The 13,155-nt window shown below is 41.9% G+C and overlaps 1 protein-coding gene across 5 annotated transcripts in view; it reads right to left on the minus strand.

Annotated features, from left to right (window-relative positions):
• The window catches only part of mtcl1 (microtubule crosslinking factor 1), a 177,519-nt gene that overhangs the window by 14,623 nt on the left and 149,741 nt on the right, over positions 1-13,155 (minus strand). Inside the window, exon 15 of one of the 5 annotated variants that reach the window (XM_033019845.1) lies at positions 6,756-6,813. The exons of the other annotated variants lie outside the window; for them this stretch is intronic. Coding sequence (XP_032875736.1) covers positions 6,775-6,813 — 39 coding nt within the window. The 3' untranslated portion in view covers positions 6,756-6,774. The remainder of the gene's footprint in view (positions 1-6,755; positions 6,814-13,155) is intronic. 5 annotated transcript variants of the gene reach the window in all.

The following is a 13,155-nucleotide window of genomic DNA, read 5'->3' on the forward strand; positions in this document are numbered from 1 at the left end:
CCAACTTCCTATAAATATATTATAGTTATATTTGTGAACATTTAGTTTCGAGATACAGCGTGGAAACAGGTCCCTTTGGCTCACCGAGTCCTTGCTGACCATCGATCACCCATTCACGAGTTCCATGTTATTTCCCTTCCTGCGCATTAGGGGCATTTTACACAGGCCCATTGACACATACACACCCGCATGTTTTTGGGATATGGGAGGAAACTGAAGCACCCAGGGCACAGGGAGAACATGCAAACCCTACACAGAAGAGCATCCGAGGTCAAGATGGAACCTGGGTCTCTGCCTCTGTGAGATGGCATCTTTACCAGCTGCGCTACTCTGCCGCAGAAAAGTCTTCTGTTGACTACATTCTCAATCATTTATGTGTTTACCATTTGGAGGTGACCATTACCTATGTTGGAGATCAGAGCTTGAGGGGTGATGAATCGTGCACACTTTTTTGTTGTGTTGCCACAATCATAATGGGGCAAATTATTCCCATGTTTTGCTGCATCATCTGTCAAGTGTTTGCAAGCATGACCCACAAATTAAAGAGGTTTACTATTGCATCTGCATAATCCTGATGTTCAGACAGATTTGAATTACACTTTCATTGTGAAGGGGAACAGCTGCATCTTATATCATGGAATGGATGGAAATATGAAACCAGTGAAAAGTGGAAAGGTTCTTGCATCGTTTACTCTGCCAAAACTCTTAATGATTTGCTGTCAATGAGAAAATATCTTGGCTATGGTCCTTTCATTTGAGAATACAGTTTTATTAGTCACTCAGAGCTTCTGAAATGAAAAATGTTTGGTACCCTCTTTATAACCTAGCTTATTCATGTGGTTAGTAGATGAAAGCAAATGAGTAGCCAAATATTCATGGACTGATGGCTGCAGGCCCATAAAACATTTTGGAATTCTGAATTTGTGGGTTAATAAGATTGGCAATGACTTGGCTAACTTTTACTTTTCAAATTCTTCTGCTTAAAGATGCACGGGAGATATTTTACGATGAAGTCATTCCATAGATGTAATTTGCTGAATGGCTTAACGATGGTACTGGTTAAGTCCCTGACTCTGGAGGTAGTGGCAGCTTAGGTAAACTTACTGGCAGCTGATTTTGCCCATGTTGTTTAATAGGTTCCCATAGGCTTACATCTCACCCAATACACAGGGATAAAGTAACCTAAAGCAGAAACATGAGGCCATCATCAGAGGAATTGTGAGTAAGAACATTTGCAGGCAGTACACAGAATGGCCGGAGATTTAAACACATTACAAAACAATTGTGGAACAATGAGCCATAATAATAAATTATTGGATTTGATCCCTGCCTAAAACACAGTAAGACACTCAAAAGCACTTCAAAGGATGGGGCAAAGTAAGGATTTTACTGAGCAGAGGTATGGGAGGACAAAGGCAGATCTATCAATGCAGGATAAAGGGCAATGGAAGAGGCAAAGAATGGACAGCAGGGTCCTTGAGAGTATCACTGTAAATTACATGTGGGTGGGAAGAATTATTTTTTGTAGGGAGGGACAAAATGGATGTGAGTTGGATGGGAATATGAGAGGTAAATAAGATAAGGTGATGATCAGATGCCTTGCCTAAGATTGATACAAATGCAACGGAGTGGGTTTCTAAGACAAAGTTGTCAGTTTTACCATGTTGGCAAAGAAGACACGTTTATACAGCAAAGCACCGCAGGCTGCAATGATAAGGAAATGGGCAGCTAATCCATTTCAGCAAATGTGTGCCCTAATATGTACAAGTCTGATGCTGCTAATTCAGAGACCAGTATTATTTATACATTATACATGCACTTATGAACCTGATCAGGAATGTTTAAGAAGGAACTGCAGATGCTGGAAAATCGAAGATAGACAAAAATGCTGGAGAAACTCAAGAGGGTGAGGCAGCATCTATGGAGCGAAGGAAATAGGCGATGTTTCGGGTCGAGACCCTTCTTCAGGATGCTGTCATTTTAATGTTAACCATTCAAAAATAATTTAATATCGTCAAACCTAAATGAAATACCTCTATGAATTTGCATGCTACATCTTTAGATTATGGTGTTGTTTGGCACATTGAAAATCAAGCTTTCATGGCAGCAAAACTAAAACGTTATCACAAGCCAAAGGACATCTGCCTCATGATTAAATCTCTTGGCATCATATCTTTGTTTGCAAACAACTGATTTATCCATGCTATCTGCAAGTTTAAGACAGCAATTAATTCTTTTGCTGAATTAATTTACCTGCAAATGCTCGTTAATCTTTTGCTCACTGGGAAAAACGATTGCAAACAAAAATAAAAAGATCTAAAGGGAGGTTAATGGGGAAACAGACAAGGGAAAGATGACATTGAGTGAATGGAAAGCTTGTGATAACTAGGGAACAGAAGACTTTTATGAAGATAGATTGATTTATTTTAAATAGAGAGCACACTGGAAAGTTCTGGACCCCATGGTTAAGAAATGATGTGCTGGCGTTGGAGAGGGTCCAGGAGAGGTTTATGAGAATGATCCCAGGGATGATTGGGTTAATGTATGAGGAGCATTTAATGGCTCTGGGCTTGTACCCGTTGGGGTTTAGAAGGATGAGGGGAAGAATCTCATTGAAACCTACCGAATAATGAAATGCCTAGATGAATGTGGAGAGGATGTTTCCAGTAATGGGAGAGTCTAGGAGAACCAGACAGCATAGCCTCAGAATACAAAGGCATACCTTAGAATTGAGGAGGATTTTCTTTTTCCAGAGGTGTTAAACCTGTGGAATTCATTACCATGGATGGCTGTGGAGTTCAAGTCATTGGGTATTTTTAAATTAGTGATTGATATGTTCTTGATTAGCAAGGGTGTTAAAGATTAAGGAGAGAAGGCAGGTGAAGCTAGTTGAGAGCAAAAATTAGATTAGCCAAGAAAGTGTTATAGTCAGGAATCCAAGAAGTTAGAAGAAATGTTTATTTTCTTTAACCAAATGTATAGTTTACTCAATAAATGTGGGAACATTTTCTAATTGGGGACAGAACATTTTGGACATACTCAGACTCACAGGGAAAAACTGCGGAGACGGAGTAAATGATTTGCTTCGAGTACCTTTCCTCAGAATGACCACGATGAAAGATCATCATCCTGAAAAGTTAGAGACACAACAAACTGCAGATGCTGGAATGTTGAGCAAAGCACAAAGCACTGGAGGAACTCAGCGGGTCAGGCAGTATTTGGGGAGAGAATGGAAGAGATGATATTTTGGGCCCCTTTGTTTTTTGAACCTGAAAAGTTAACTCTTCAAATATGTTACTTGACCTTTTGAGTTTCACCAGTATTTTCTGTGTTTACTTCAGATTTTGAGCCACTGCAGCCTTTTTTAATTATGTTCTAATTACAAAAACACCATGCAAGAGTGGCATGCTTTATTACTACTAGACTGTGCGAGTGCAATACGGAATCATTAATGCAAATGTACTGAAGAAGGATTACCAAATAAATAATTACCTAAAGCATACAATGTAATTGTCTTAAAACCAGTGCAAAATCGATTAAACAGAACTTCTTGCATATTTAGGAATGTAAAATAAATTAAAAGATTCGAAGAAAATCGGGATGTACTAAGCTATCTCGACCAAACAAAGGACTAGCTCAGGTCAGCAATATGTTCGGCATGACCAAGTTGGGCCAAAGGGCTGTTTTCAAATTTTATAACTATGACTACAAAAGACTACAAAAAGTAGTAAACACTGCCCAGTCCATCATCGGCTCTGACCTTCCTTCCATCGAGGGGATTTATCGCAGTCGCTGCCTCAAAAAGGCTGGCAGTATCATCAAAGACCCACACCATCCTGGCCACACACTCATCTCCCTGCTACCTTCAGGTAGAAGGTACAGGAGCCTGAAGACTGCAACAACCAGGTTCAGGAATAGCTACTTCCCCTCAGCCATCAGGCTATTAAACCTGGCTCGGACAAAACGCTGATTATTGATGGCCCATTATCTGCTATTTGCACTTTATCAGTTTATTTGTTTATGTGTGTATATATTTATATTGTGGTATATGGGCATACTGATCTGTTTTGTAGTAAATGCCTACTATGTTCTGTGTGCTAAGCGAAGCAAGAATGTCATTGTCCTATCAGGGACACATGACAATAAACTCACTTGAACTTGAACTTGACTCTCCTATCTCAGTCTGGGTCTACTATGGGGCATGAGGGCATGTGAAACCTGGTCTTCATGCAAATTTAACAGACGACCCACTACTTTTGCAGGCAGCTAATTAAATACATGGGAGGCTGCCAGGGAGCCTGCCTCAATAGCACTGATACCTAGGGGGTAATTGGAGCTTTTGGAGTGAGGGTTAATGTGGGAAATGAAGCTGTCTGTAGTGACATGCCTGATTTCATTGATATTTTTTAATGCAATGATTATTATTTGATAGTAAATAGAGCAAGTAGTCTGAACACTGCCTAGTGGCTGAATTATCTTCAGCAGTTCACATAATGATTCAATGACCTGCTTTTGATGATGATGGTTGTAGGATCAACGTTTGTTCAGGGCACTGAAATGCTTGTTGAAATGGTTCAAACAAGTTTCTAAGTGAGTGAGCCGGTGTGGTGCTCTGGTAATTACTTCTCATGTGAAGGATCACATCTCTGGTACTGGAGCATTCCTGCTGTGACACAATGGTGTGAGTCTGGTTTATGTGTTCATGTCTGGAAAGGGGTTTGAACTTGCAACCTCAGCCAAGGAACTTCAGGCAGCCTAAATTTAATCATGACATCACCAGCCTTATCTAGGCTGAAACATCTTGAAAGACAAATAACGTAGTAAATAGAAGCTACTACCAGTCATATCATACTGTATCTCAGCCAATTACTCAGGTAGGGAATTCTTCAATTGAGGCTATTGCACTGAGGTTGACAGGGAATAGAAGACCTGGTTCTGCTTTAGACTCAACTTTGAGACTTTTTCAGATACAACGTGGAAATAGTCCCTTTGACCCACTGAGACTGCGCCGACCAGCGATTACCCCATACACTAACCAGCATCATCCTACGCACTAGGGACAATTTACATAGCCAGTTATCCTACCAACCTGTACGTCTTTGGAGTGTAGAAGTAAACTGGGGCACCCAGAGGAAACCCACGTGGTCACAGGAAGAATGTACAAACTCCGTACAGACAGCACCCGAGGTCAGGATCAACCCTGGGTCTCTGGTGCTGTAAGGCAGCAACTCTAACGCTGCGCCACCCCATGCTTTACATGCCATGACAGTAACAAGCATTGTAGATGGGTACAGCAAGGTGAAATGGGAACACACTGTGCTAGCTCTTGAACCTTGAAAACCTTAAAAGAAGGCAAGTCGAAAATGTGGCATCCTACCATCTTTGGAATACCAAGCGGAACGCAACTTAGCTGGGATTTCACCTCTTCTTGCACTCCGATTAGAAGGGAAAGCAGAATTATTCGACACATTCCTTCAACAAGAAGATCGACCTTAGGGAAGTTGCAACTCGTGCAATAGGTCTCAAAGAAATCATCATGGAGCCGGACATCAATTAAGGCTCCGCAAGTCTTGAACTCACATGTGACCAATCCTGGTGACCAATGGCTGTATCCGCTGCCTATGGAATTCAAAATCGCCATCTCAGTGCGGCCAACACCAATGCTGTTCCTAGACAGGTTGGGTTAACCAACTTAGTGATTCAGAACAGGCTGCAGGATTTGAGATAGAAACATAGAAAAATAGGTGCAGGAGGCCATTCGGCCCTTCGCGCCAGCACTGCCATTCAATATGATCACGGCTGATCATCCAAAAACAGTACCCCGTTCCTGCTTTTTCCCCATATACCTTGATTCCGTTAGCCCTAAGAGATAAATCTAACTCTCTTGAAGACATCCAGTGAATTGGCCTCCACTGCCTCCTGTGGCAGCGAATTCCACAGATTCATAACTTTCTGGGTGAAAACGTTTTTCCTCATCTCAGTCCTAAATGGCCTTATTCTTAGAGGGGCATGCTTCAGGCTCACTTTACCATCTTCTGCTGGTGAAGTGAGCTCAGTGAAATTCATGGGGCCTTAAAACCGGTGTTACATTGTACCAGTGTTGCAATGTCACACCAATAATCCATTCTTAGCTGCTAAGTATATTTAAACATATTGATGAGCAAAATAATGTAATAGCAAGGAACTGCAGATACTGGTTTGTACCAAATAAAGACACAAAGTGCTGGAGTAACTCAGCGGGTCAGGCAGTATCTCCGGAGAACACGGATAGGAGACATTTCAGGTTGTGACCCTTCTTCAGAAATTATTCTTGTTCTCTAGGGATGCTGCCTGATCCGCTGAGTTACTCCAGCATTTGGTGTCTTTCTTTGACAAGAGAAACAACATGGACGGACTCTCTGATGAGGTCTGTCTAGATTCTTATTGAAGATTCATACTCTATTTAATTAAAGACACATATTGACCATCGTGAGTGAGAGAGAAGACTCTGTTGGCATTCATAATTAATGTATCCAAGTTCCAGAGACATGGTATAACATCTTTTACATCACAAACTCTCAAATGTTATTCATCTGCAAAATTTAAGAGCATTTAAGAGCATGTGGCAATGACAAACTTAACTATAAGCTTGAGCTGCAGTATCTATGCAATAATAGGAGGCAACTTGTTATTGAAACTAAAAGCATGAATCTCCCTGGGGAAAGCTACTGAATGGATGGTTAGCACAGCACCAAGGTTGGAAACATAGAACTTACAGTAGTGAGGCAGGCAAGGTTAGAGTCCCCAAGGGGTGGTTAGTAAGAGAGTTTGGCTCTGGGTAGAACAGACAGGAGAAAAAATATAACACAAGGTAAATGATAAAGTTACACATTCAAACAATTATCATTAAACGCGTAATTAATAAAGAATACGTTTCTGTAAGTTCCATGTAATAATGTTAATGATGATCCCTGAATGTATCACAGAAAGAGAACCATACTTCAGCAATGGGTCACAGCTTACAAACGTTCCCCATTGACTGCTGCAGGAAGTGAACTTTCCAACACGAGCAACCTGTTATTGCAGCTCTTTCTCAATCCGTTTTGGCCCATGCTAATTTTTCATTGATGGAAACTCAATCAGCAAAAGAACCCGCATGGTTGTGTCCAAGGGCCTCTTGCTTATTTCCTTGGTCTAACAGAGTTTTAACAACTTTTACTGTGGATCAAAGCAGAAGTGAAGATCAGCTGACAACCGCACATGTGACCAATAGCGAAGGTCTCACGTAAGTTTCTGCAGCAGCAGTTACTTGCTAATCCAGCCATTTTGCAATCATACAAATATTTTATCAATTTGTACTGTATACTGTGGACGATATAGGGAAAATAATAAATCATATTAAAGGCAATTGTAATATTTCAGTTGAACAGATCATGTAGATATTTAAAGGTAGCACCTTGCAAACATGGAACGGTATACAACAAAGCTTTTTCTAAGTTAATAACGTAACTTAACTTTGGTCCAGAGTGCAATGGTCTCTCAATGGGGATCAGCAATAGGCTTGTCCCTATTTCTGGGGTGATTACTGTATGTACCTTATGTTTCTTGTTTATTATATTGTTTACAGAGTACTATGTTTACATTTTTTGTTGTGGCCCCATAGGAGAAGCGTCCACGTCGCGGGGCTGGAAACTGGAAGTATCCTGAGCTAATTCTGCTACCACCATCATCTACTGCGACAAGTGATGGCTTCCACTGATTGTTGCCGGTAGCTTGCATCCTTTTCAGGACAGACGATGACAGCGAGGCCAACATTTGTAACAAGATGGACACGTAAAGAAGGAGGTTTTCTGTTGTGCTGCTGTAAGTAAGAATGTCATTGTTCTGTCTGGGACATATGACAATAAAACACTCTTGACTGGAAGCAACTTCCTGTCACCATCTATAATTGCACAAAATCATGAGGGAAATAGATTGTGTACATGCATTGAGCCTTTTGCCCAGAGTAGGGGAATCGAGAACCAGAGGACATGGGTTTGGGGGGAGGGGGGGGAGATGTAATAGGAACCTGTAACTTTTTTTTTACACAAAGGGTGGTGGGTGTATGGAACGGGCTGCTGGAACAGGTAGATGAGGCAGGTACTATCACAACGTTTAAGAAACATTTAGACAAGTACATGGATAGGATAGGTTTAAAGGGATTATGGGCCAAACGCATGCAGGTGGGATGTGAAGATGGAGCATGTTGGTTGGTGTGGGCAGGTTGGGCCAAAGGGGCTATTTCCACACTATATGACTCAATCACACAGAAATCATTGCTTGGGGAAAATATCATGAGGGAAGTAGATTGTGTAGACGCAATACTTCAAGGCTGCGTGCTCAGCCCTCTGCTTTACTCACTCTATACTCATGACTGTGTAGACCGACATAGTGCGAACTCCATCATCAAGTTCGCCGATGACACCACTGTTGTGGGACGAATAACAGATGGTGATACGTCAGAGTATAGAAGTGAGATCGACCGATTGACCAAATGGTGTCAGCACAACAACCTAGCTCTCAACACCAGCAAAACCAAGGAACTGATTGTGGACTTTGGAAGGGAAAGGATGAGGACCCATAACCCTGTTTATATCAATGGGACGATGGTAGAGAGGGTGAAAAATCGAAGGTAGACAAAAATGCTGGAGAAAGTCAGCGGGTGAGGCAGCATCTATGGAGCAAAGGAATAGGTGACGTTTTGGGTCGAGACCCTTCTTCAGACTGATGTGGGGGTGGGAAGAAGAAAGGAACAGGCGGAGACAGTGAGCGGTGGGAGAGCTGGGAAGGGGAGGGGAAGGAGGGAGAAAGCAAGGACTACCTGAAATTGGAGAAGTTCATACCGCTGGGGTGTAAACTACCCAAGCGAAATATGAGGTGCTGCTCCTCCAATTTGCAGTGGGACTCACTCTGGCCATGGAGGAGGCCCAGGACAGAAAGGTCGGATAGGGAATGGGAGGGGGAGTTGAAGTGCTGAGCCACTGGGAGATCGGGTTGGTTAATGTGGACTGTGCGGAGGTGTTGGGCGAAGCAATTGCCAAGCCTGCGCTTGGTCTCACCGATGTACAGCAGTTGACACCTTGAGCAGCGGATGCAATAGTTGAGGTTGGAGGAGGTGCAGGTGAACCTCTGTCTCATCTGGAAAGACTACTTGGGTCCTTGGATGGAGTCGAGGGGGGAGGTAAAGTGACAAGTGTAGCATTTCCTGCAGTTGCAAGGGGAAGTTCCAGGGGAGGAGGTGGTTTGGGTGGGAAATGACGAATTGACCAGGGTGTTATGGAGGGAGCGGTCTCTGCGGAAAGCCGAAAGGGGAGTAGATGGGAAGATGTGGCCAGTAGTGGGATCCCGTTGGAGGTGGCGAAAATGTCGGAGGATTATCTGTTGATATTATTATTATTGCTCTATATTTGTTTATTTATTGAGTATGTGTGAATGTGTATAAATACACACTGAACTTTTTTTGTTCCCACGTAGTGTATTATGTTTACATGTTCTGTTGTGCTGCAGCAAATAAGAATTTCATTGTCCTATCTGGGACACATGACAATAAAAACACTCTTGACTTGATAAAACGATATGGTTCCACACTTCTCAAGAAAAAGCTGGAAAATTAGAGACAATCAGCAAAGAGGGGGTAGCCGCTCTCAAACGATACTGACTCCGATGGAATAAAACAATAGTATTGTAGGAAAGCCGAGTATGCAGAATAACTGGACATATCAGGCTTAGCACAGCAGTATAAGCCTGCATTAAATGAAAAAAGGATAACAGGGAACAGATTATTTGGCTCGAGAAGTCCAAATGTGTGTGTGTACATGATACACGAGCATCCACTTATACTGCAGCTCACCCCATCAATACAATCTACCCTCGTTATTAAGGACCTCTTTATAACGGAGTTTGGTTATTGCAGACGGAGGTTCGCACAGTAATCAGACACTACTGTCTCTTTAAGTCTACTAGTTACACTGTGGGAGGCCATCGAAATTGACAAGCAATTGCTTTGTTCGACACTTGTGCAATGATACTGTATTAAACAATGTAACAAACAGCCTTTAGTATTTTTCACTTGGATAACAAAAATACATTTTAGTTGTTAAAAAGAACTTTGTATTTGAAAACGACTCATCGTCTCACGGTGGTTGGATCGAATCGGTTATTGCAGACAATCAACAATAATGGACACCATTCCCCCCCTCCTCACCCACCCATGGTCCATTATAACAAGGGTTATCTGTAAATCCCTGTCTTTGTTCCAGAGTGCTTAGTTCCGTTCCTGCGGCTATACAGTTCATCCACATCCACATCCTACTTACAGAGGTGTTTAAGAAGGAACTGCAGATGCTGGAAAATCGAAGGTACACAAAAATGCTGGAGAAACTCAGCGGGTGCAGCAGCATCTATGGAGCGAAGGATTTCGAAGAAGTCTGAAGAAGGGTTTCGGCCCGAAACGTTGCCTATCTCCTTCGCTCCATAGATGCTGCTGCACCCGCTGAGTTTCTCCAGCATTTTTGTGTACCTACTTACACAAGAGGTCTTCCCTGAATTCCCCATTGGAGGTACTACTCCAAGTTTTTCTACTGCAAGCTCATAGTTTTCGACCTAAAGCACCTATCGTTCTGATTCACTACAACTTTGCTTGCAATGATAACCAATCCTTTTTAAGCTGTTGTGTTTTGTGTTGGGAGAATGGAGCTTTCAGCCTTCAGATGATTTTGTCAAAATGTAAGAAATGGATAGTTTAGTTTAGTTTAGTGATGCATCGTGGAAACGGGCCTCATGGCCCACCGAGTCCGCGCCGACCAATGATCCCCATACACTAGTTCTATCCTACACATTAGGGACAATTTATAGAAGCCAATTAACCTACCAACTTGGATGTCTTTGGAATATGGGAGGAAACCGGAGCACCCAGAGAAAACCCACGTGGTCGCAGGGAGAACGTATAAACTCCGTACAGACAGCACCGATAGTCAGGATCGAACTCGGGTCCCTGGCACTGTAAGGCAGAAACTCAACTGTTGCGCCACTGTACTGCTGATGGACCCCACCCTACCTCTTAGTCCCTTGGGCTAACCAGTCTGAACCAAAGAGATTGAGAGTGTTTAGGATTTATTTATTCAAAGACATGGACATTACTGGCAATTGCAGACATTTATAGCCTACCCCTCATTGCCCCTGAGTTGAGGAGTCATGAAGGGACATATAGGTCAGACTGGGTAAAGTTTGTAGACTACTTTCCCTGAATGATGGAATTTCATGACAATCCAGCATTTTGTGTCAGTTACAAGGGCAAGCAGTTTAATTAATTCCACATCTATTTAATCACTTGAATTTCAATTCACAAACTGCCCTAGTGGATTGGAACTCATGCTTCTAGATTGGTGGCCCAGAAATGTGTCTGTTGATCACATCACCACCATACCAATTCAGTGTCTAATTTCAGATGCGATTGCACTGAAAGGGATTTTCCAGCAACGACAGCTATGATTGGAGCAAAGACAGGATTTTGAAGATTTTGGAGAAAGGAGATTAATGGACCAAAAAGATCAAAGATCATTGAATACTGTAGATTAATACCAATTATTCTCCAAACATTTTCAAACCTAAAATCAAGATTAGGTCAGTGATAGGATATGTAACCTCTAACTGTGTGCATTTTTAAAGTGGAGATTGACAGGTTCTTGATTTGTAAGGCTGTCAGAGGTTGTGGGGACAAGGAAGGAGAATGGGGTTGAGAGGGAAAGATAGATCTGCTACAATTGAATAGACTTGATGGGCCGAATGGCCGAATTCTGCTCCCATGACTTACATTGCTTTCAAATACATTGTTCTGTACATATATTAATTTATATAATATGTAATAATATTTAAAACATTTCCTGGTATTAGAATTGTTTACAATCAAAACTACTATTGTTTATTTTTTGAGTACGTGTGTATGCGTATATATATATATATATATATATATATATATATGTGTGTGTGTACTTGCATGTGTATATATACACACTGAACTTTCTCTCTCTCTCGTTTATCATATTGTTTACAGTGTACTATGTTTACATATTCTGTTGGGCTGCAGCAATTAAGAATTTAATTGTTCTATCTGGGACATATGACAATAAAACACTCTTGACTCTTGATAAATGTTTGCACTGAAAGCTACTTCACTGGTGGGATGTTTATGATCATTCGCAACTTTCTCCTGCTGCACTGAGTTACATCATGGCTCATTCCAGACATAATTTCGTTCAGATCGAAAGGTCTGAATGACAATAAAGGATCTATCTATCTATCGATACTGGCTCAGGCTCCCATTTGTTTCAGCATTTGTGAACACCAGTCCCCTTTAAGATTTCTTCAATCCTTTGAATAATGCAGTATTTTCTCATTTCTATCTAGAAGGTTATATCTCCATGACCTGAATATCTCCACTATCGAATAAAGTTTATCTTTATCTACCCACCTAAAGGCATGGAGTCACACAACGTGAAAAACAGGTCCTTCAGCCCAACTTGCCCACACCAACCAACATTCCCCATCTACACTGGTCATACCTGCCTGCATTTGGCCCATATTCCACAACATATCCATGAAACATAGAAAATAGGTGCAGGAGTAGGCCATTCGGCCCTTCGAGCCTGCACCGCCATTCAATATGATCATGGCTGATCATCCAACTCAGTATCCTGTACCTGCCTTTTCTCCATACCCCCTGATCCCTTGAGTCACAAGGGCCACATCTAACTCTTAAATATAGCCAATGAACTGGCCTCAACTGCCTTTTGTGGCAGAGAATTCCAGAGATTCACCACTCTCTGTGTAAAAAATGTTTTCCTCATCTCGGTCCTAAAAGATTTCCCCCTTATCCTTAAACTGTGACCCCTTGTTCTGGACTTCCCCAACATCGGGAATAATCTTCCTGCATCTAGCCTGTCCAACCCCTTAAGAATTTTGTAAGTTTCTATAAGATCCCCCCTCAATCTCCTAAATTCTAGCAAGTACAAGCCGAGTCTATCCAGTCTTTCTTCATATGAAAGTCCTGACATCCCAGGAATCAGTCTGGTGAACCTTCTCTGTACTCCCTCTATGGCAAGAATGTATTTCCTCAGATTAAGAGACCAAAACTGTACG

The sequence above is a fragment of the Amblyraja radiata genome, chromosome 4, assembly GCF_010909765.2.
Source record: "Amblyraja radiata isolate CabotCenter1 chromosome 4, sAmbRad1.1.pri, whole genome shotgun sequence".
NCBI classification, from domain to species: Eukaryota; Metazoa; Chordata; class Chondrichthyes; order Rajiformes; family Rajidae; genus Amblyraja; species Amblyraja radiata.